We start from the raw sequence: 24,803 nt of genomic DNA on the forward strand, positions 1-24,803 counted from the left end.
TAATCTGAATATAGGGAGATGTGTCCCAATAAAAGTCTATGGCGGTTACAGTCCTGCAACAGTTTTTCCTGCTTTGTGCAAACTGACAATCTACGAATTGTATGAGCAGTACACAAACATTTTGGAATCTACCTCCTGCCTAACATCTTACTGCTCAGAGGTTTAAATTCCCAGTACAGAAACTTGAAATAACAGACTATCACAGGACAGCCTCTATTTTTAGCGTCTGTACAGCCTGGCAAAGAAGAGGATAAAAAAAAGTCATATAAAAGTCACAGAAGACTTGATTGATTTTTGTCAGAAATTTAAGATTTGGTAAAGACTGGTAATCTTAAAACTGCCCTGTTCCACATGCAGTCTGACAGAGAAATGAAAGGCCAGATTTCAGTTACAAGCTACCAACTGCAACAAGTTAATCAAACCAGTATCTCTAAAAAAACTTTTGACTGGTAGTGTAGCCTACAGGCAACTTAAATTTTTTTCTTATTTCTAGCTTTTAATTGGCTAAGAAATCAGATACTCAGCTGGACAGGTAACCAATAATAATGATTTGTTTATATACTACAACCACTTTTTTATCATCTTGCCTCATTCTGGGTCCGAATAAAACATCAGGTCATGCACAGGCTATCCTTTCTCTTTGAATTCAAATCTATATTTATTCACACCGGCTCTTGAAAACCTCTATGCAAACACACTTGCCTGAAAAAGTGCGGGGGGGGCGAATTTACATGATATTAAAAGTGGTGGGGACACGTCCCCCACGTGATCTACGCCCCTGGATCAGTATCTTTATTGCCACATAGGGTTAAAGTCTAGACTGAGTTTGAATGATGAAATGAGTTTGAAGGTGCTACTATGGGAGTTTTAATTATTATTATTTTACTCATAAATTAAGCATGTGGGGTGAATTGCCCTAATGTGGGACATTTTTTGCATTTCAGACTTCTGTGACATGTTGCGATGTGTAGCCAAAACATTAAATTCACACCCAATACCATTTAAAAAAAAACAGGATATGTCCTAATCAAATCAAAAGAGAAAATGCAGATAACACAAAAGAAATTATAGACATTGTGCAAGTTGTCTGAGAACATCTGCAGCTTTATCGTAGAAAGGTATATGATAAAAGGTCAAAATCACCTTGATTCATGTAAGGTCTGATAGCAATTATTTTGGTTACTGGTGGTTAAAATGTGGATAACTGAACATCATCAGACAAATAATACAATATGATAGTTTTGATTCATTTATTATAAAGGCATAAAGCAACTATATTATCATAGGCCTATAAAAAAAAATCCTGACTGTTCTCTAGTTCATTTTACTTAACAACAGACACATACAACCACAACAGGCACAGCCTAGACCTATTTGAAGGCAAAATATAAAATCTTGCAAAAAAAACAAAAAACAAAAACAAACATCAACTCACAGTTTGAACAAACTTTAGGCTAGATTCAATCTTGAATCAGAATTCATGAAAGTGCATGAAGAATGTGGTCTTCACACAAGGTGCTTCCCGTTTGATGATTGCTCCACCCTCATATATGACTGGACATTTGAGAGGTTATGATATATTCATCACTTGACACTACAGCTTTGGCTAACCCATAGTTTCACTGGCATTCATGTATGGGGGAGCTACAAACACTAGACATTAGGTGTCCCACATTAGGGCAATTCACCCTGTATGCAGTTTTTGATGTTTAGAAAAAGAAAAGAAAAGAAAACAGAGATTACCATATTTAGTGAATCACCAGTGCAGTCCGATTTTCCAAAGAACGACTCTTATGAGTCTGTTCATTTAAGAATGAAAATAGAAAAAAGTCGGCACACCTACAAAAATGTAATAACAGACTACCACATAGGTAAGGTTTCGAGCACGCAGGCTCTTCATCAGACAGTCTGTTCATTAAAGTGAATGAAGTTCGATTCTCGAAAGAATGATTCTTATGAGTCGGTTCATTTTAGTGAATCAAAAACACACAGCACCGGATGTAGAATGGATCGGTTTTCGAAAGAATGATTCTCATGAGCCGGTTCATTTTGGTGAATCAAAAACGAAAATGAATAAATAAATGTTTTTACTTTAATTCGTTCGAGTATAGGTAGACCTTTAGGAGCAGTTATTCTACAGAATTTATGAAAAAAAAGAAGAAGAGAATAATAATATAATCTGTGCTAAACACATTTAAAAAAATTTTTTAAATTGTATTAGCCTACGTTTATTTTCAATCACTGGCGACAGACTGTTAAAGGTAATGTTTCTCCCTTTAAACAATCAAAGGATATTATTTAGAACCAGAATCGATTCCCATCGCTACCACAATTACTAAGTACTTAATATTATTTCCCTTCTTCTGTTTGAGACTAAAATCATGATTCATGATGTAGGAGTATGTTATGAGTGATGAAAGAGTGATGCTCTTTGTCTTTCCTCTCTCGTCGATGTTACCTGGTGGGCGAGAGCCAGTGACGTCACGTCCCCGTTACGAGCTGAGCTCCATCTCCTCCGCGCTGCATTCGGAGCAGCTCGTGCAACCAAGAGCTTTAAAACGCATCGAAACCACAAGACCCGACATCAATACCATCATCACCATCGAATTTAATAGGAAAGCTGAAGATGCTTCAGTCCCTTGCCGGTAATTCGTGCGTGCGCTTGATACAGAGCAACAAATCGGCATGGTATTTTTTATTCCTCGTGTTCGGCTATATTCTGTATCTCATATTCGGAGCGGTGGTTTTCTCCTCGGTGGAGCTGCCGTATGAAGACCTCTTGCGCCAGCAGCTCAGAGGGATCAAACGACAGTTCCTCCAGGAGCACAAATGTCTGTCCGAGGAAAGGCTGGAGAGGTTTCTGTCCAAAGCGCTGGAGGCCAGCAACTATGGGGTGTCTATTCTCAACAACGCGTCGGCCAGCTGGAACTGGGACTTCACCTCGTCTTTGTTTTTCGCTAGCACTGTCTTATCAACCACAGGTGAGTCATTGAACAATGCAGATATGTCATAAACTTATACAACATGACATTTGATGGCTAACGTGGCATCCGTGAGACTCTGTGGATAGTGCACCATTTGATGGGACTAGATATTTGCAGTGACCCATATTTTTTAATGTTTCAGCAAGGCATCCGTAATAACAACAAACAATACATCTCATATGGCTTTAAAAAAAAATGTTTAATGCACCACTGCTAATAATAGAGAAGTTCTTCTCCTTTTGTTCTTGTTTTTCTCATTTTCTTTGTTCTCTTTGGAAAGCTTTCTCGTCTGTCATTTAACACCTGCCTTAACACGGCGATGTTACCCCAGACAGGTATCCAATTCTCAGACTGGCGTGAAACTTTATATATAACTTTATAGAAGATCTGTACAATTCAGTTTGTGAACTATATGCAGATATAGGCCTGTATGTTCACTTACAGGAGGAAGCACAGACATAAAGATCACAACTTTCGGTTTCATTTCTATTAAAGTATACAAGTATTTCCCAGACATAAGAAAACTTCATATGAAATCACCTCCTTGTCTTTCAAGATGAAACATTCCATTCACAAGCCCCAGCATGTACCACTACATCCAAACCAGCATTACATGAAAGACAGCTTCTTTAACTCTGTAAAGCCTGACATCTGAAATGAGTTTTTTTTAATGAAATAAAATATATATATATATTTTTTTTATGGAACAATTTATTAAACCTTTGGACAAAATCTAAATAAAAAAGTTAGCATATATTTTTGTATAATTTTTGATACATCATGTTTTTATGGCCCATATGATTTAATCAGATTACATAGTTCATACATTTTAACACGATTTAAAAAAAAAAGTTCTATGGATAATCAAGTAAGCCTAAATTGCTCCAATCCTGTAAATATTCATTTTGAAATATAAGTTACTCTTAAGCTTATTTTATGAAAAATCATTAAAGATTTCGCAGCAAAAAGACCGCAAGCCTAAAGGTGGACATTTTTACAATTACACAAAAAGGACTTTTACTTACTGAATGTGTGTGAACTGTCAATCAGATGACAGATGACATGTAGCAGATTGTGAACAACAGTTTTTTTTTAGCAGAGTTTTGATCATGTTGGTAATTTATAGGCCTTAGAAATGTATATAAAAAAAAGAAAGAAAGATTTATCTGCCTTTTTTAGGGTTAATTACAGTTGGTTCACACTGTTCTGGAAAACATCACCAGGTTAACAAATGAATCCAATAAAGCCCAGTTACCACTGAAATTTAGTGTTTGTTTGCATTTTTTGGGGAAGTGTGATCCAGCCTATATGAGTTAAAGTGCTGTCATGATTTAGCAGGGAAGAAGGATTTACATTCTGTCTTATCAGTTACACAGACATGCAATATCTAGTTCCCCTTTGCATTTATGCATGTTATTGTTATGCAAAAGATATTTTCAAATCTTCTTTTTTTTTATCTACAAAAGGAACTTTGAACAAGACAGGTTGATAGAGACCGGAATGAAGCCTTAGCACTCACCACAGATTTTTGGCACAGGTTGGCTTCACATCACAGGCATCATGTTCCTCATTTTAGTGAAAGTGAAGGAATATCAAGAGAGAACTGCTTGGGCTGTACTTTTAGACAATGAAAATAATTGTCTCCATGTACAATGTAAATAATATGTGTGTCACATAAATGGAAGAGTTAGATTCTGCAGGTTTGGTTTATTTGGTTCTCTTACAACTACAAATTTTGATTGTAGATTGTGTATAGATTGTTATAGCAGTATTGTTATACTTTGCACATTAAAATGTGACAAACTACAAAAACGGCTTTTTTTTTTTTTTTTTGGAATTCTGGTGTTGTGAATTTTTGCTAGGGTGTTTTGGATGATAACTAGGTAGTTACTTACTTGACCAAGTCAAAAGAGTCCACCAAAATCTCTATATTAATCTGGTCTCTAGAATCTCCTGAAAAGGCTGGTTTTGCTGGTCTTAAGTGGCACATTTCAGCTGATCACACTGGGATACAAGCTGGCTATCCAACTAGACCAGCGGACTACAGTTTAAAAGTTTGTGGTTGGTAAAAATGTTTCACGATTTTTCAAAGAAGTCTCTTATGCTCACCAAAGCTACTTTTATTTGATCAAAACTACAATAAAAACTGCAATATTGTGAAATATTATTACTATTTAAAATAACAGTTTTCTATTTGAATATATTTTAAAATGTAATTTATTCTTATCATGACAAAGCTGAATTTTCGACAGCCATTACTCCAGTTTAGAAAGTTCAAAAAGAACAGCATTGAAATAGGAATATTTTGTAACATTATTATTGTCTTTACTGTCACTTTGATCAATTTAATGTGTTCTTACGGAATAAAAGTGCATTTCTTTATTGACCCAAACTTTTAAATGGTAATGTAGCTTTTAATACAAACAGACGTGTAATTATCACTAGAAAGAGCTTTTCTTTGGCCATTTCCTGTTAAAAGTGGGTGGCATGTTTGTTCTAACATTTTATTAAACAGCTTTTCCCCTTAATGCAAATCCATCTAGCAAGCTTGTATCAGAGACCCGAGGCTTTTAGAGAGACCCTGCAAACTAACCTGATTGTTCATGTCCATAATGTGAGATCGTCCATTAGATGTGAGCTCTTGGGAGGCATCAAACTGCTGAGGGCAGAAATTAGAGCAATATAATCTGTTTATTTCAAGGATACACCAACAAAAATTTAATTACAGAGCTGGACTGAATGATTAATTCATTGATAATTCAGGATGGGACTTAATCGGTTTGTTAATCGGTGCCTGGCAATGGCTGTGGGATAGTATGGTTTTGTTTTCAGTGAGGAGAATACAGTGTGCTCGTCCATGTATAAGCAAGTCTCATAAGAGGAACGATTTCATGAAGTAAATATGTTTAATGTGTAATTTTCCACTCTTACAATTCACAGGATATGGTCACACCGCTCCTCTCTCTGATGGTGGGAAGGCCTTCTGTATCATTTACTCTGTGATTGGCATCCCCTTCACCCTCCTCTTCCTCACGGCGGTGGTGCAAAGGATCATGGTCTATAGCACATGGCAGCCCATTGTGTACATTCATACACGCTGGGGTCTGTCTAAACCCCTGGTGGCCCTCGTTCACGCAACTCTTCTGGCCGTCGTAGCCGTGTCCTGTTTCTTCCTCATCCCTGCCGCCATCTTCTCTGCCCTAGAAGAGAACTGGAACTTTCTGGAGTCCTTCTACTTCTGCTTTATCTCACTCTCCACTATCGGTCTGGGTGACTATGTGCCTGGTGAGGCCTTTAACCAGAGGTTTCGTGAGCTCTACAAACTGGGCATCACTGGTAGGTGTGGTTTCAGTATGCTTTGTTTCGGTGTGCATTGAATCTATAACAAATTTAAGGACTTGCATATGAAGGGTTCATTTGCAAAAACCGATAACTCATAATTTTTTATATTTTTTCAGAAATCACGTTTTGTTATTGCGCATTCCAAGTAATATCAATCAAACTGCAGTTGGGTTGTTTTGATTAAAGGGTTAGTTCACCCAAAAATGGAAATTCTGTCATTAATTACTCACCCTCATGTCGTTTCAAACACGTAAGACCTTCGTTCATTTTCATTTTTGGGTGAACTAACCCTTTAAGTAATAACAACTTAAACAAACACAGGTAATTTACCAAATTAAAGTTAATTGAAAGTATGTTTTTTTTTTTACATATTAAAAGTTTGTTTTATAGCACAAGCAGATAACTCCAACAGTCGTTTTTTGACAAAAGCAGAAAACTCCACATTTCATGTTTTATTTAGAGTTTAAAAAAAACACTTGTTTAATCTTTGTTATCTCCTCAGATGACAATGTAGATGCCTGACAAACGTTGTTGTTGTTGTGATCATAAACTGTATGGACGTGATTACACGCAAGAATAATGCACATTGCAAATGAACTCTTCATATAGAGTTTTGTAGGGAAGAATATGATTTTAACAAATAGAATATAGTCCTTGAGAGGGCATTTGAAGTTGAAAGCTTGAATATTTATAAATAAGTGTGTATTAAAGGTGACATATCATGAAAATGTGACTTTTTCCATTTTTAAGTGAGATTGCGTCAGATTGTGCTCCCCCCATGACGTAGAAAGGGATAATATTTTTATAATATTGCTGCCCTTTAATTGTGTTTTTGCAAGCGACATTGTTGTAGCAGTTCTAACGCCATGGCGAAAGTTTGAGCAAAGCATGCTAAATGTTCTGTCTTTGGCTGCACTGACGAGCACAGAACACTGTTTAGAGTCCCAGCCTCAGAGGAGACAAGAGAGCAGCGAATTTATTTATTTATTTACTGTATATTATGCTGTTGCCTAGGGATGGAACGATTACCGGTTTCACGATAAATCACGATAAAATGCCCTGACGGTTTTTCCGTTTGTGTATCAGCTCTTTTTGAACATTTTCATCTAATTTTAACAAAACCGTGATAATATTGATAACCGTGATAACTTTGGTCACTATAATCGTGATATGAAATTTTCATACCGTTACATCCCTACTGTTGCCACACAGATCTAATATAAACATGCGATTTCTTTACCTTCACAGACATAACCGACTGTTTTTGTAACTCGTGTGTGTTTTTAACATAAACTTGTGTGTATTTGACAGTTTAAGCACAATAAGACATGAAAGAGAACTTTCCAAGTTTAGTACTCAAATGCTGTGTGACAGCCGCTTTCTGTGCGCATGCTCCGGATGCGTGCGCTCAGAAAACCGTTTATCAGAAGTTCAAACTAATATGGTTTAAAATGCATAATTTCAGCGCGATAGACATGATAATCAAAACCAAACAGATTTTTTTGGCAGAGTATCTGAGGTAAGAGCTGTAAAGCCACATCTCTATTCTTGAAAAGGGGGCAAGGAGCAGCATTTGCATTTAAAGAGACATGAATGAAAACAGCATGTTTCTGCTTCTGCTCAAAATAGGCATTTTCAAAATTATATAATAAATGATCTGTGGGGTATTTTGAGCTGAAACTTCACAGACACATTCTGGGGACACTGGGGACTTATATTACATAATGTAAAAAGTGGCATAATAGGTCTCCTTTAAAAAACATTCAGAAGTCTCGGAAATGCTGAATAGTAAACGTTCTGTGGTTTATTTGTCATGTAAACTAATTTAAAGGGAAAGTCCATCCAAAAATGATAATTCTATCAATTCTGTTACAACATGAAAAAAATATTTTAAAGTATGTTGGTAACCAAACAGTCTCGGTTTCCATTGACTTGCATTGTATGGACAAAAAATGTAGTGAAAGTCACTGAGAATTGAAACTGGTTACCAACATGTTTCACAGAAGAAAGAAACTCTTACAGGTTTGAAATGACATGAGGGTGAATAATTGATGAAAAAGTTTCTTTTTTAGATAGATCATTCCTTTTAATGTCAGTAAGGTAAAAAGGAAGTGCATGTGATTCAAGAGTATAAACTGTTCTTTCACTGCTGCTCTACTGTTCCATTTAGTGTTTGTCTTACTTATGAAGCAGTACAGCTCTCATTTTCAAAAAGTTGCATGAAAATGACACATGGCTTTTGTGCTTGTGTGGGTTTAGTTGATGCAGATGGTCCCGTCTTTCTGTTCGGTGTGCGTGGGACGGTGAGAAAGATTTGCTGTCGTAGCATAATTGTGGAGGATGTGGCATTCGTGAGGCCCACACATGCTGAGTTTTCTTCTTTAGCTCTGAATCTTTCTCTATTAATTTCATGATGTTGCTGAGATGAAAGATAAGATGCAGGCTAAAATAATCGTATTCATGATCCTTGGGGTGGCCAAAAGAGTTTTTTTTTTTTTGACCCATGTCATTTTTTATGTACACACTTTTCCTGTAAGGTTAACACAGTTGCAACCTAACCTATTTTGTGTTGTATTTTGTTATGTGATAATGTATATTTTCATGAATTACATTCCTTTATTTCTCCATTTCTTTCTTCCCTTCGTGTCCCACAGTGTATCTCCTCCTCGGCCTGATTGCCATGCTGGTGGTGTTGGAGACTTTCTGTGAGCTGCAGCAGTTGAAGCAGCTGAGGAAGATGTTTTATCTGAAGAAGGAGAAGCCCCAGGACCGTCTGGCCATCATGGAACATGATCATCTGACCTTTAGCTCCATGCCAGACGGTACCGTCAACTCGCCCCAGGAGGACAAAACCGAACCCTTTGTGGACTTCCCCGTCCTAACCTCTCCAGGAGGTGATGACCCCATGATCAAATAGATGTTTTCGCTTCCATCAACATAACTCTCAATCGAGGGAGACATCTTTAGCCGAGGGGTCTTGCAAGTTACTGGTAGGATACAGGATTGTGAAAATTACTAATATGTCGCTCAAGATTCTGCGTATTTAACAGCCCTCTACAAACCATGATACGTGATAAAATCGTTCACTGGCTGAATATCTGTAAATGATCATTAGCACACTTAGGCTGCTACCCCATCAAATCGGCAAACTACATTAAAAAGCATAATTGCACACTTGTACACTAGCATGTACTTGCCAATTGAGATAGCAGAAATGGTAGAAGTAATGTTGACAGCATTTGTGGCATAATGTTGATTACCACCAAAATTTATTCACTTCTTTAAAAAAAATCTGTTTCAGTAAGGCACTTACAGTTGACATGAATGTGGCCAATCTGTAAACACTAAAATACTATTTTAATTGTGTAGCCACAAGAACTAAATAGTATGCGTGTTAAAATGATTTTAGCACGAAATAAATCGTTTAATCTTTTCTATATAAATTTATAGCCAATTTTACATTTTTACCATCACAATGGACTTAAAAATTCTAATAAGACCATAAAACTTATCATTTCAACACCTTTACAGTTGAAAAATAACAGAATTAACGTACAGTAAGTGATTTTATAAAATTAGCAGCTTCACATTTCAGCTTTTAAAGGTAAAGTTCACCCAAAAATTTAAATTCTGTCATCATTTACTCAACATGTATGACTTTATTTCTTCTGTGGAACTCAAAAGAAGATATTTTAAAGAATGTTGGTAATTTCAGTTCCCATTAACTTGCATTGTAAGGACAAAAAATACAATGGAAGTCAATGGGAACAGAAAGTGTTCGTTTACCAACATTCTTCAAAATATTGCCTTTTATGTTCCACAGAAGAAAGTAATGCAGGTTTGAAATGACTTGAAATAAATGACAGAACTTTCATTTCTGGCTGAACCATTGCTTTAAACCGTTTTTTTTTTTTAAATAGACCCATTTACTTTCTTTCTTTTTTAATAATGAGGAACTGTTTTTTGTGATAATCAACTTTTGCCACAATTGCTGCTAGTTAAGCTTCACTTTTCCAGGTATTGAACCCAGAATATCCTTTTGTAGACCACATTTTCAAAAATAGCCTCTAAATCAAAAAGCACTTCTGCTCTGATCTAAGCTTCGAATAAAGACCACCATCTTCTCACATCTTCATAAACATGAGCTCACTTACATATAGTGGAGACCTGTCATCAAACATAGTAGTTGCCCATCATCTGTTAAGTTTTATTTCCAACTCGTGTGATCTACCTTGTGAGCTTGCAACTAGAGTAATACTTAAGGATATCTGCTACTACTGCTGATAGAAATTACTCTAGAAGTCTCTCATGAAGCTGTATCACTCTAATGCATTGAAATGTTAAGACTATAATGCACTATAATGCAGCATATGCTGTAGCGTAAGTCAGTGTAGAAGCACAAAAAAAGTTAGTCTGCTCAAAAGGGAGTCATTTTAGATGCCGTAGTTAAAATAGTGTGACATTTATCTTAAGGGATATTTTAAATGTGTTTTAAAGGGGAAAACATGTTATACTGTATAATTTTCTCATTTTAGAAAGTGATATTTTACCGTGGTCTAAATATTAAAATGCTTGACAGAGTAAATCAATCTGAGTTTACATGGATTTTTGAATCCAAGGTTGAATAATGGCTGGCTCCATGTGTCCTTGTCCTAAGCTACTGAGATCCAGCGCAATGCCGTTACATACCAAAAAAGGTTTGGAGAAAATCTTGGATTACTGAATTGTGGTTCAGTATTATCGACTAATTGACTGTATAAAACTTAGATCATCCAGATCTTTGATTGTTGCATTCAGAGCATTTTTGTGGCTATTTAATAAACATAAATGAATGAATTATATTTTTGAAACATGCTTGAAGTGTTGTTTACAATAGAATGCTTGTGTTTGTATTATGAGAATGACTGTTGTAGGCACAGACTGATGACTACTGTTTAAGGTTCGGTTGGAAGATCACACTGTACTGCAGATTGTGCTGTATCACTGTCACCGCAGTAGAATGTCATGACATTTTTATCACAATAGAAAAGCTGAAAGTTTTAGGCCTCATTTTAACTTCTGTTGTGTCTGACTAGGGATTATTTACAGATAGTGTCGTTTTTACATTAAAGAAACATGCGGAATCTGAGCTCAGGCCATGGGAACTTGAATGTGCTGATGTGACATTTTTATTGTGTGAGTAATGAAATGCTCTGTGATGTCACTGCTGGATTCTTTGTGCTTATTTGCCCTTGGTGTTTTGCAGCATGAGTCTCTATGATCAGCTACAGTGTCTTAACATTGTATCAGTGCAGCACAGAATAATGTATGTATTTGTTATTGAATATTTAATTTTTTATCAGTAGTATGTTTAGAAATACACAAGGGCATACTGTCATGATATCTGTTTAAGTTGCGTGTGAGAGACTGTTGAATAAATGTTGTCATTTCCATATATAAAAATCCTGAACTGGATCAATTGTCTTTTTTGTAATTATTTTTTTTTAAACATATGAAAATGACTACCAGTGTTGGGGAGTAACTAGTTTCATGTAACAGAATTACGTAATTTAATTACAAAATAAATGTAACTGTAATCCGTTACAGTTACGGAGAAAAAATTATTTTACAATAATAATTAAATTACAGCTACTTATGAAAATGAATCCGTTACAGTTACGGAGAAAAAATTATTTTACAATAATTAAATTACAGCTACTTATGAAAATGTTAACCATTACAAAGGGGGTTACATCTCTGAATATTTTCACACGTATACAGATTTGATTGATTTCTTTCCCAAATTGCATTGACTGCTCTAAAATACGAGACACCAATGTTTCAGGAGTTTAGAACTCAAAATAGGACACCTGCTTATTCAATAACTGTTTTATTTCCTATTTGGGTTTATGTACTTTATATGCTTTATTTTTTTTAAGATTTACTTCAAAGCCCCCCCCCCCAGGCATTGTTAGATGCTTCCCGTCATAGCTATGCAAAGATTTGAAAAAAGAAATAAAAAAAAAAACTTTCAAAAAGTGAAATATTAAAACTGTTGGTCATGGGGACTCGCGTCAAAACAAAAACATTCATTGAATTTGAATGTTTTATTTATTATAATTGGTGAGAACAAATACAAATAACGAACAAACACAAATAATGAACACAAAATACACTAAAAACCATGCTTTTGCACTTTAAGTAGCAGCTCATCACACAGTTCTGTGACATCTTTGACTTCTTTAGCCTGAGAAGAGAAAATAGACACATTATAGAGGTTACATAACTTTTTTAAAAAGCAATTCAGAATTACACTCAAAAAGAACACCACTGTAAGAGTGACTTCCCTGTGTGTGTGTGCGCGCGCGCGCATTTACCTTTTGTTCCAGATCCTTTTCTAGGGACTGAACTTTCAGCTGTTCTCTTTTGAGCTGCACCTGCAGTGCTGCCACTTCTGCACCCTGTTTAGTACGAACCTCATTTATGGCCTTATTCGCTCTGAAACAACATCAGTGCTATTATAGAGACGCTTCCAGGCATATTTATCAATTTTGCAAGATTGGATTATCACATTCATAAGAGAGAACGTGTTTCAGACTGCTTGATAAGCACATACTGATCTAGTTTCTCCTCAGCATGGGCCTTCAAAGCTTGATAACGCTTTTCCTCTTTCTGCAGTCTGTCCATGCAGTTCTGCGCATACTGCTTCAGAGTTTCCTCATTCTATAGAAGAGAAAGTGGGGCAAAAAAAAAAAGACCATTATACACTAAAATAACATCTTGATTTGAGATGAAGTCTTGATTCAGAAGTCTAAAAAGCATACCTTTTTGAATCCCTCAATGACTTCCTTGCATCGGTCAAGGCGTTTGACAACGGAGGAGAAGGATCTCTCCAACTCATTCAAATCTTTGGACAGCTGGTCTTTTTCCAGGAGGACTCGCTCTAACTCAATTTTGGCCAAATCTTCCTTCTGTTTATGCTCATCTGTAAACACACAGGAGTGTGTTATTATCGGACATACTGCCTTCAAAATAATGTACTGAATCTAATCAAACAACTGTCATACCGGTGATTTGAGTGATGGTGGCCTCAAATTCTGACACTATAAACCTGAAAAGAGAGGATAAAGGCCCGTTCACACCAAGTACGATAACTATAAAGATAACGATAAAGATATAGTTCTAAAAATCATTCTCAATATTAAAGAATAGCAGAGTCCACACCACAACTATAACGATAAAGACAAAGAGAAACGATATCGTTGGAATCACTTTCAAAACAATTTTTTCCCAGCTGATGAATGATAAAAAACATTGACAGCCAATCAGAATCCATCCTGCTGTAACGAGCTCAAGAATTTAAAGCGGCAGACGAGCGTGCGCTTAGAATAAACAGACGATATCGTTTGCTGGTGTGGACGCTAATATTGTTATCTTTATAGTTAACGTTCTTGGTGTGAACGGGGCTTAAGAGTTTAAGACTGGTGTGTTGTTCAAATGTCAGTCATGCATCAGGGGTCCCACACAATTCGATCGATCCAGTAAAATCACAACTAACTGGAAAAACACTTTCAATCATTCATTAGAGAACCAGGTGATTGACTCATTTGAGAATCAAACTGAAAAAAAAAGAAAAGAAAAAAAAAAGACACTCAAATGAATGATTTGCTCACAATTCAAGAGTAACGACTATAAGCACTTCCATCACGTTTCCAATTCTAAATGACAACTCCAGCTTTTCCATGTTTGTAGGAACCCTAATAATTCATTCTCTAGGTATCATGTGAAAGTGTTTCTCTAATCAGAGACTTACAGCATATGCTGATTCTCCAGTTGCAGCTTCTCAATCTGAGTCGTAAGCTCTTGTTGCCGTTCCTCTGCCTAAAAAAAGAAAATACAAAACATTAGAGAGACCAATCAGACATGTGTGCCAGTCACCTTGAGTGAGGCTATGGGAGCTAACCTGTCTCTCTGCTTTCTGTAATGCAGCATCCATGTCTCTCTGGCTGTACTTCAGAAACTCTATAATGGAGTCCTCAGTCTTCACTGGCTGTTTTAATGTGGGAACCAGCAAGTCCAGAACAGTTGGATCTGGCACCACAGTTTCCACTGGCTAGAGGTTAACAGACATTGTAAAATGGACTCCAATGTGCAAAAGACTGAATGTTTCAGTGCCAAGTCAGAATGTTAAAGATGCAAAACAAAGCATTGACATTTGTGTCATCATCTTACTGGTGGAGGCAGATCATCCAGCAGCTTCATACTGTCACTGTGTGACTTCTGCTTTACTTCAGACTTCGCAGCCTCCATCATCCTAAAATGCCCACAAAAAAAGGTTTGCATGATCATTGTAACTTGTGCACTCTGGATTTTGATCACAATATAGATATGATGTGTTGCATTAGGCCATTTAAAGGTGCTGTATGTAGGATTGACACCGAGTGGTTGAACTAGGTATTGCAGTCCAAATTCAAAATATTGGAGGGGTTTTTTTTTTTCACCCCGGTCCCTCCTCCTCAGACTTGACCCACACTCAGGTTGCCAGATTGACCACACCAACAGGAACGAGCACACTTGACCGGAATGCACATATTCAAAATAGAATAACTAACTGTAGCATTGTTTTTCAGATAAACAAGTATGTTAACTTAGCATGTTTCTTAAAGGGTTAGTTCACCCAAAAATAAAAATTATGCTGCGTTTTACTCACCCCCGATGCATCCTAGGTGTATATGACTCTTCTTGATTTCTTGATATGATTTCTTCTTTCAGACGAATCCAGTCGGAGTTATATTAAAAATTGTCTTTGATCTTTCAAGCTCTATCGTTGTACTCAGCGGGTGTTGCATTGCTTCCGTTCAAAAGACGTGAAATAAAAAGCACCCTTCCACAAAAAAAAGTGTCTCACACGGCTCCGGGGGGTGAACAAAGGCCTCCTGTAGCGAATCGATGCGTTTTTGTAAGAAAAATATCCACCTAGGATGCATCGGGGGTGAGTAAAACGCAGCCTAATTTTTATTTTTGGGTGAACTAACCCTTTAAATATCTGCAAACATATTATGGTATTTTTATGCTTTAGTAGAGTCAAAAACGTACGTACAGCACCTTTAACTCCACTTGAAACCATTTGTAATATTTTCAACAAAGAGGGTTGAAGATTATGAAACATTGTTAATATGAATGTTTGTGAAGACTGACCTAATGGCAAGAGAAGGACGTGGCATGTTGAATCCAGAGTTGCCACTGTCCATTCCAGTTTTCTTTGGACTCTCCTTCAACAGTGGGTCAAACTTCAAATACAGTGACTGCTTCCGCAAGGCAGACTCCTTAAACTATAAAAAGTGTTTTAGTATAGCACTGAACAACTGAAATGTTGCTTAATAAACAATGTACTCTACTATATTAGGAGCAGCATTCTTTTTAAACAAAAGAAAACAAATTATGAATGCATTACTCTCACACTAACTGGGTTTATGGAAAGGCTCATAAAGGAAAAACTCACAGTGCTTGATCCAAACTGCTCCAGATAATCAATCTGCCCATCAAAATCTCCCCCTGGCATGACTGAGAGAAAGAGAATGATATTGCTCACAATGTCAAAAGCTTGCGCTGGATGAGTCAGTGTAGTTCAAATACAAATGCAACCATGTATACTCACACAACGCTCCTGGCACAAACTCATCTTCACTTGGTGCCGCCATACCAAGATCACAGGTCTGGTTCAGTAGATCCACTTTAGATTCTGGTGTTGCCATGAGGTCTGGCATCTGTAATGCTGGATTCTGGGGTATGTTAGTGCTGGACATAGTGAATGACTCTATATCTTCTGCCGGCTAGTAAGAGAATGAGCATCAACATGATCATAATTTGTGGAAATACACATTTTCTATTGAATTTGTACATTTAAGACACTCTTACCCTCTTAGTGACAGGAAGATCAGTTTCTGCAATGTTTTCATAGGTTTCAGAAACTGCTGGGGGAGAACTGAAGGAGAAAAAGGAAAAGTCTGAGCTCAACGATTATTTTCATGCATTACATATGCATTTGGCAAATGCTTTTATCCAAAAGACACTTCCATTTAGGGCTGGGACAATAAATCGATGCATCGCGATTCGTGGACCGATTCTGAGATTTTCGGAATGCATCGTGATTCTGTCGAATCGATTCTGAGCTTAGTTTTTAACAGCAGATGGCACTCTAGGCTCATTTTTAACCGCACACTCAAATGCTCACGAAGAAGAGCACTTGTGTGTTCGGCTGAGTAATGGAAGTGTTTAAATGTACTTGCACATCGGCTTTTATGCTTTTATGATGATGCGAGATTAATGTAAACACAGCCCACTGTGAACATCCTTGTAATTAGCTTTAACCTTTTCGACCTTTATGAATGATTATTTTAGGTTCAAGTGGTGCGTGTGTAAGGAACTGGAAGCAAGCAGAATACGGCTGTTTCTAAAGCACGCAGTGCCATCTGCTGTTAAAAACTAAGCTCAGAATCGATTCAAGAGAGAATCACGATGCCTTCGGAAAATCTCATAATCGATGCAGAATCATTTCTTGATTTGCGATGCATCGATTTATTGTCCCAGCCCTACTTCCATTGCATTCAGGGTACATATTTAACTAGTTCATGCATTCCCTGGGAATCAAACCCATGACTTCAACTTTCAGGATCAGAAGCATACCTGTAGCTCAAAAGTAATTAGCCTATACAGAAAATAAATTACACGTGTTATGTTTATATAAACTGTACAAGTTCTAGTTTCTGTACCTGTGCTCTGGTTGGTCATCTTGTGCAGGGGCTTCAGGCTGGTCATCCTGTGCAAAAGCCTCAGGCTCCTGAACTGGAGCCTTCATCAAAACCGGGCTAGTCTGGACACCACGTGGTGGAGAGTTACCCATCGTAGCCTTTGTGCCAAAGGGGTTAAAATTTGGGTTGTCAAACTTGTCAAAATCAAAGGTGTAAGAACCTTTAGGAGGAGGAACATCCACAGGTTCCATCACCTCTGGATTCTTAGGGGACAACTGCTTGGGTTCTGGTTCTTTCTTTTCTGTGGCTGGTGCAACAGGTTTTTTGGTCACAGGTTTTGCACCTGCAGGTCTTTTGACCCCAAGACGTTTCGGAGGAGGTTTGCGCTTGACTTCAGCGCCATCATCAAAATTAAACTCTAGGAACATCTGGTTCTCTTTAGGGGGCGTTAAAGATGAGGAGCCTTCTGTGGCGGTGTTGTTGTCCTGAGGTGGCATGGAGGCATCTGAAGATGCTGGGATATCTGGGGTCTGGACTGAGGGCTCTGGTTCCAGTTTAGCTTCTTGGATTGGCAGGGGTGGATCGGAAACTACTGATGCCTTGCTAATCAGAGGAGAGTTTGGGATCTTTGAGCCACCAGTTTGGAATTGGTTGAGCAAATCGAGATGGTCAAAATCCAAGTTGTAGCATCCTACAGGGCGTCTCGGAGAGTCCAGGACCTCAGGCTGATCTTCCAAAACAGAGACGTTTCGGAGGAGGTTTGCGCTTGACTTCAGCACCATCGTCAAAATTTAACTCTAGTAGCATCTGGTTCTCTTTAGGGGGTGCTGTAGATGAGGAGCCCTCTGTGGCAGTGGAGTTCTCCTGAGGTGGTCTGGACGCATCGGAAGATGTTGACTCTACATCTTCTACCAGCTAGTAAGAGAATGAGCATCAACATGATCATAATTTGTGGAAATACACATTTTCTGTTGAATTTGTACATTTAAGACACTCTTACCCTCTTAGTGACAGGAAGATCAGTTTCTGCAATGTTTTTATAGGTTTCAGAAACTGCTGGGGGAGAACTGAAGGAGAAAAAGGAAAAGTCTGAGCTCAACGATTATTTACATTTATGCATTTGGCAAAAGCTTTTATCCAAAGACACTTCCATTTAGGGCTGGGACAATAAATCGATGCATCGCGATTCGTGGATCGATTCTGAGATTTTCAGAATGCATCATGATTCTCTGTCGAATCGATTCTGAGCTTAGTTTTTAACAGCAGATGGCTCTCTAGGCTAATTTTTAACCGCACACTCAAATGCACACGAAGAAGAGCACTTGTGTGTTCGGCTGAGTAATGGAAGTGTTTAAATGTACTTACACATCGGCTTTTATGCTTTTATGATGTGAGATTATAAACACAGCCCACTGTGAACATCCTTGTAATTCGCTTCAAACTTTTCGAACTTTATGAATGATTATTTTAGGTTCAAGTGGTGCGTGTGTAAGGAACTGGAAGCAAGCAGAATACGGCTGTTTCTAAAGCACGCAGTGCCATCTGCTGTTAAAAACTAAGCTCAGAATCGATTCAAGAGAGAATCGCGATGCCTTCAGAAAATCTCATAATCGATGCGGAATCATTTCTCGATTTGCGATGCATCAATTTATTGTCCCAGCCCTACTTCCATTGCATTCAGGGTACATATTTAACTAGTTCATGCATTCCCTGGGAATCAAACCCATGACCTCAACTTTCAGGATCAGAAGCATACTTGTAGCTCAAAAGTAATTAGCCTATACAGAAAAGAAATTACACCTGTTATGTTTATATAACCTGTACAAGTTCTAGTTTCTGTACCTGTGCTCTGGTTGGTCATCTTGCGAAGGGGCTTCAGGCTGGTCATCCTGTGCAAAAGCCTCAGGCTCCTGAACTGGAGCTTTCATCAAAACCGGGCTAGTCTGGACACCACGTGGTGGGGAGTTACCCATCGTAGCCTTTGTGCCAAAGGGGTTAAAATTTGGGTCATCAAACTTGTCAAAATCAAAGGTGTAAGAACCTTTAGGAGGAGGAACATCCACAGGTTCAGTCTCCTCTGGATTCTTAGGGGACAACTGCTTGGGTTCTGGTTCTTTATTTTCTGTGGCTGGTGCAACTGGTTTTTTGGTCACAGGTTTTGCACCTGCAGGTCTTTTGACCCCAAGACGTTTCGGAGGAGGTTTGCGCTTGACTTCAGCGCCATCGTCAAAATTAAACTCTAGTAGCATCTGGTTCTCTTTAAGGGGCACTGTAGATGAGGAGCCCTCTGTGGCAGTGGAGTTCTCCTGAGGTGGTATGGAGGCATCTGAAGATGTTGGGACATCTGGAGTGTGGACTGAGAGCTCTGGTTCCCGTTTAGTTTCTTGGCTTGGCAGGGGTGGATCGGAAACTACTGATGCCTTGCCAATTAGAGGAGAGTTTGGGATCTTTGAGCCACCAGTTTGGAATGGGTTGAGCGAGTCAAGATTGTCAAAATCTAAGTTGAAGGATCCCACAGGGAGACGTGCCGAGTCCTTGGCCTCAGGCTGATCTTCCAAAACAGGAATCGGTTGTGACACTAGTGCTGGTTCAGTCATATCAGACTCCTCCACATCTGTGGCACAGTTTTCAATGTTGTCAGTCTTGATGATGACCGTGCCCTCTGCTGAAGATATGTTGGCAGAACATTCTGCAAGGGAATTCTCCACTGATGGGACAAAGGGAAGAGTCTCATCAAGTGCAGTGTCAGTCACCTCTGGAACCTCAGGCTGAGGTGCAGAAATGGGGGCTGCAGTTGTATCTGACTCTACAAGCTCTGATGTCCAAGACTCAGGTAAGGCAGAAGATTTAGGAGGAGAATTCTGCATTGTACTGGACCCCTGGAAAGGGTTGATGGCATCTAGATTGTCAAGATCGAGGGTATAGGCACCTCTGCTCTTAACAAGCATCTCATCATCAGGGTAGGCAACGCTGTTACTCTGCATGTCAGTCGGTGTGGTGGAAGGGTTATTCAACAGTGAACTCCTGTAAAACACAAATTCAATTTTACATGTAAGTGGATTTTTGTGTTAATAGATTACTATGAATGTTACTCATACATAAACAGAATGTTACTGCTTGTGAGTGTGAATGAACAAAGATGATTAATTAAGTGTTTTTAATATTACAACATGCTCATAAATATAAAGTGTTTGTGGGTAGGCCTGTCGCAATAATCAATATATCGACTTATCGCGCAATATATGTACATGACCTCAATAATTTTTGGCGACGCAATATATCGCCCATTATATTTATAAAATTTATGTCACCATGTTTTTTGCATTCCACTTGCGCCTTATATCGCACAACAAAAAGTTGTTATCGTGACAGGCCTATTTGTGGGCAGGTTATGTCAATATCATTGGGTCTGAGGAAATGTGGGTCAGTTAGCAGTTCCATTGGCTAGTCACCAGCATCAGAATCAGAATGAGCATGAGATCCAGGACCATTTTGGTGGAAACTGGTTTGAATATGTACAAACAAACAGGACACTTAAAATAAGTTAAAAACATTTAGCTGCAGGAAATTTGCTCACTGGTCATTGGAGGCCGTGAGAGTTTCCAGTGCTTTACTGCTGTCCTCTTGGCTGGATGGCCTACTAGCGCGACTCGGGGACATGATCTTCTTTGTGACTGGGTCTCGCCGTGGAGTTTGAAAACAAACCTATACAAAAGCAACAAAGAACTATGTAAATCTAAACTCTAGTACAAGCCTGACAACACAGTAAACAAATGCTTAATATAACCGCTGAAAAGAAATAAATTAAAAAAAAGAAAGAAATTAATACACCTACATGTTAACAAACACTTCCAATATAAATGTTGCTCTGATCTAACTGAGTATAACGGCTTCCAACAAAAATAATCAGCACAATCGTTTTTAAAATTTAAAGTGTTTCTTAAGCACCAAATTAGCATGTAGGCATGATTTCTGAAGGATCATGTGAAACTGAAGACTGGAGTGACTGCTGAAACTTCATCTTTGCCATCAGTGGAATAAATTATTTTTTTTAAACATTACAAAAAATAAAAAAATAAAAAATTTACAACAGCTGAAATGGTTTATTACACAAAATTAAATGCAGGAGCACACAAATTGCATGGAAACCTCATGAAAACCCACCTTTGCTCCTCTAAGCGCAGTCCTGCTGATGTTGTCAGCCTGTGACTGCCGCAGGATCGAGGGCCTGCCAGTAGGCTGTTCCAACGCGAAAATGTCACAAGCGGCTTCAGAAGTGCTGTTCATCCGTACAGCTCCCTGATTCTCCTTTAGCGCCTCAGAACTCATACTGCAAAACAGAGACACATAGAATATGACATGGGTTCTGGAAAGCCACGCCCATTGGGCACCACACACAGCTGGCTTTACTGATAAGACCCGGAGGCGGGCATCTGACCTTCTCAACCCAACACCCAGAGACCCTTCAAATCTGTTGCATTTCTTTTGAGCATCAGTAAGAGATCAGACTAACCCACTGTGACTAATAACCCAAACATGTGATATCAACCCGTGCAATTCAGCCATGTGCTGAGGGAACAAAGTGGTTCTGTATCTGTGAAGGAATCATGCCTTAGAGAGATGTGCAAAGGTTATAACAGACAACCAGCAGATAACTAAGCATTTAGATGGTGGCAATATGGTCTTTGTGATTTGGATAATAGTGGCATATAGTCTACCAAGGCATGTTTTTAAAAGAATAAGGAGGAACAAGGAAGAGACTGATAAAATCTTCAAAGAATCATTACCAATTTTGGCCTCATCTGTCCTTCCCTGGATTCTGCTCAACTATGTAGGACTGACAATAAGATTGTCAGCTTTGTAATGACAGGCACTTCTGACAGCTTCTCTCTTCTACAGTCTACCTGGACAGGTGATAAACAGCTCACCATCATAAATGAGATTATCAAGATGTAACCTGGACAGAGACAGATCTCAGACCAAGCCCTCAATCCAGAGCGAATGAAAGCAAGAAAGTAAGAAACCAAACAAGAACAGCCAGTGGACTGAGTGGGAAATTGAACCATTTCAAAATTAACTAGTTAAACTGAAGGAATTTCCAACTAGTTTCCACTTGCCCACACGGATGACAAGGCTGATTAGAAACCAAAACATGAAAAAAACATACATTTCAGCACAGGCAAAACACGAACTTTTTCTATCTGAAATACAATGTCTCTAAATCTCTAGTAATGATCAAACAATTTATTTCCAAAACAATTCATTATTGTTTAAATTGTTACATTTGGGAACACAATAAGAGTAAAAATCTCTGCATAAAAACTGTTAGATACATTATATTTAAACATGGCAGCATTATATGCGCAGTTATCAACGTCCTAGTAGCACTAGCAAATTAGTCAATACCGTTACTTTTACTGTTTAGTATCGCGCAATATTTCATTATCGCTCTCCTATAAATTTGTATACGGTTTCCTAAAATACTGTACCTTATTCAGGATGCTCAAATCTAACACATAAACCGTTTTCTTCTCAGAGAAAGACAACGTGACACACAGGGAAATCCCTGTGCCGTGCGTTTATAACATTTACCCTGTTTGAAACGGTTCAAATTTAAACTGCGCTGTCTCAGCCAATTAAACGCAAGATTCGGCGCCCGTCAGGCGGGGCGATCATATGAATCGACCAATAGCAATGCGCGTCGCGCTGTGTCGTCCTAGTGGATGTTCCTTTGATAGACATCCAAATCATCCAATGGAGAAAAGCCGTTGACGCAGACAACTTATGAAGCCAAATATGACCCCATTTAACCCTTTTACCAGTAGACAATAAGACGTAAAAAAAAATTGTCAGCGTATACTATTGCTGTTGCATTTTAAATATTAAAATATTAAAAGTGTCTGTGTTGTTTTCGTCATAGAGTATTTCGCTCTACACTTTTTCTAGAGAGTTAAAGGTTTTTAATTGTTATTTTTAGATGTTACAATGTCACAATTTACTTTCATTATATATTTTTTTCCATACAATAAACGTGAACACGGATTTACAAATAAAGTAATAATGACAGAATTTTTGGGTTAACTATCCCTTGAATGTAAAGCACTAAAAATTGATGCTCATTGTTATGAATTTAAATAAAAACGAATACACGTGATCTGTAGGCAATAAAACAATAAAACGGTTCATAACAGCACAAACAACAGAAACGATGAAGGATCTGTGACTCGACTCCAATCGAGACTATTATTTATGCGTCTTTGTTCCACCAGAGGGCAGCATCGGATCAACTAATATCATGTAGGACTGACAATAAGATTGTCAGCTTTGTAATGACAGGCACTTCTGACAGCTTCTCTCTTCTACAGTCTACCTGGACAGGTGATAAACAGCTCACCATCATAAATGAGATTATCAAGATGTAACCTGGACAGAGACAGATCTCAGACCAAGCCCTCAATCCAGAGCGAATGAAAGCAAGAAAGTAAGAAACCAAACAAGAACAGCCAGTGGACTGAGTGGGAAATTGAACCATTTCAAAATTAACTAGTTAAACTGAAGGAATTTCCAACTAGTTTCCACTTGCCCACACGGATGACAAGGCTGATTAGAAACCAAAACATGAAAAAAACATACATTTCAGCACAGGCAAAACACGAACTTTTTCTATCTGAAATACAATGTCTCTAAATCTCTAGTAATGATCAAACAATTTATTTCCAAAACAATTCATTATTGTTTAAATTGTTACATTTGGGAACACAATAAGAGTAAAAATCTCTGCATAAAAACTGTTAGATACATTATATTTAAACATGGCAGCATTATATGCGCAGTTATCAACGTCCTAGTAGCACTAGCAAATTAGTCAATACCGTTACTTTTACTGTTTAGTATCGCGCAATATTTCATTATCGCTCTCCTATAAATTTGTATACGGTTTCCTAAAATACTGTACCTTATTCAGGATGCTCAAATCTAACACATAAACCGTTTTCTTCTCAGAGAAAGACAACGTGACACACAGGGAAATCCCTGTGCCGTGCGTTTATAACATTTACCCTGTTTGAAACGGTTCAAATTTAAACTGCGCTGTCTCAGCCAATTAAACGCAAGATTCGGCGCCCGTCAGGCGGGGCGATCATATGAATCGACCAATAGCAATGCGCGTCGCGCTGTGTCGTCCTAGTGGATGTTCCTTTGATAGACATCCAAATCATCCAATGGAGAAAAGCCGTTGACGCAGACAACTTATGAAGCCAAATATGACCCCATTTAACCCTTTTACCAGTAGACAATAAGACGTAAAAAAAAATTGTCAGCGTATACTATTGCTGTTGCATTTTAAATATTAAAATATTAAAAGTGTCTGTGTTGTTTTCGTCATAGAGTATTTCGCTCTACACTTTTTCTAGAGAGTTAAAGGTTTTTAATTGTTATTTTTAGATGTTACAATGTCACAATTTACTTTCATTATATATTTTTTTCCATACAATAAACGTGAACACGGATTTACAAATAAAGTAATAATGACAGAATTTTTGGGTTAACTATCCCTTGAATGTAAAGCACTAAAAATTGATGCTCATTGTTATGAATTTAAATAAAAACGAATACACGTGATCTGTAGGCAATAAAACAATAAAACGGTTCATAACAGCACAAACAACAGAAACGATGAAGGATCTGTGACTCGACTCCAATCGAGACTATTATTTATGCGTCTTTGTTCCACCAGAGGGCAGCATCG

At 38.0% G+C, this 24,803-nt stretch overlaps 2 protein-coding genes across 6 annotated transcripts; one reads left to right on the forward strand and one right to left on the reverse strand.

Annotated features, from left to right (window-relative positions):
- Positions 1-2,467: 2,467 nt before the first annotated feature.
- LOC107705375 (potassium channel subfamily K member 1-like) lies at positions 2,468-9,786 on the forward strand. The gene is made up of 3 exons (XM_016508636.1): positions 2,468-2,981; positions 5,925-6,320; positions 8,981-9,786. The coding sequence occupies exons 1-3, from the start codon at positions 2,627-2,629 to the stop codon at positions 9,241-9,243; spliced, it is 1,014 nt and encodes a 337-aa protein (XP_016364122.1). The 5' UTR covers positions 2,468-2,626; the 3' UTR covers positions 9,244-9,786.
- A 2,640-nt stretch (positions 9,787-12,426) lies between these two features.
- LOC107705418 (transforming acidic coiled-coil-containing protein 3-like) lies at positions 12,427-24,123 on the reverse strand. Of its 5 annotated transcripts, none has more exons than XM_016508704.1 (18): positions 22,546-22,657; positions 21,844-21,956; positions 21,221-21,386; positions 20,634-20,761; positions 18,973-20,080; positions 17,078-17,157; positions 16,224-16,290; positions 15,964-16,138; positions 15,808-15,869; positions 15,504-15,637; positions 14,538-14,619; positions 14,269-14,418; positions 14,119-14,186; positions 13,373-13,416; positions 13,130-13,290; positions 12,922-13,028; positions 12,683-12,803; positions 12,427-12,552 (listed from the first exon to the last, which is right to left on the reverse strand). In XM_016508704.1, exons 3-18 carry the CDS (start codon positions 21,383-21,385, stop codon positions 12,481-12,483), a joined length of 2,724 nt encoding a protein of 907 aa, XP_016364190.1. In that variant the 5' UTR covers position 21,386; positions 21,844-21,956; positions 22,546-22,657; the 3' UTR covers positions 12,427-12,480. The 5 variants fall into 5 exon arrangements, with proteins under 5 accessions (XP_016364190.1, XP_016364189.1, XP_016364192.1 ...); XM_016508703.1 differs by having other exon boundaries at positions 21,844-21,960; XM_016508706.1 differs by lacking the exons at positions 21,844-21,956; positions 22,546-22,657 and adding an exon at positions 24,012-24,123.
- Between the last annotated feature and the right edge of the window lie 680 nt (positions 24,124-24,803).

Source organism: Sinocyclocheilus rhinocerous, unplaced genomic scaffold (genome assembly GCF_001515625.1).
Source record: "Sinocyclocheilus rhinocerous isolate Xijiao unplaced genomic scaffold, SAMN03320098_v1.1 scaffold564, whole genome shotgun sequence".
Taxonomy (NCBI): Eukaryota; Metazoa; Chordata; class Actinopteri; order Cypriniformes; family Cyprinidae; genus Sinocyclocheilus; species Sinocyclocheilus rhinocerous.

Excerpts from the sequence above, each read along its gene's own strand:
- LOC107705375 (XM_016508636.1), top strand. The coding sequence starts at position 2,627 with ATGCTTCAGTCCCTTGCCGGTAATTCGTGCGTGCGCTTGATACAGAGC. Across the intron at positions 2,982-5,924 it reads CACTGTCTTATCAACCACAG|GATATGGTCACACCGCTCCT; the intron begins GTGAGTCATTGA and ends TACAATTCACAG. Across the intron at positions 6,321-8,980 it reads CTACAAACTGGGCATCACTG|TGTATCTCCTCCTCGGCCTG; the intron begins GTAGGTGTGGTT and ends CGTGTCCCACAG.
- LOC107705418 (XM_016508706.1), bottom strand. The coding sequence starts at position 21,385 with ATGAGTTCTGAGGCGCTAAAGGAGAATCAGGGAGCTGTACGGATGAAC. Across the intron at positions 16,139-16,223 it reads ATCTTCCTGTCACTAAGAGG|CCGGCAGAAGATATAGAGTC; the intron begins GTAAGAGTGTCT and ends TTCTCTTACTAG. Across the intron at positions 12,804-12,921 it reads GCTGAGGAGAAACTAGATCA|AGCGAATAAGGCCATAAATG; the intron begins GTATGTGCTTAT and ends ATGTTGTTTCAG.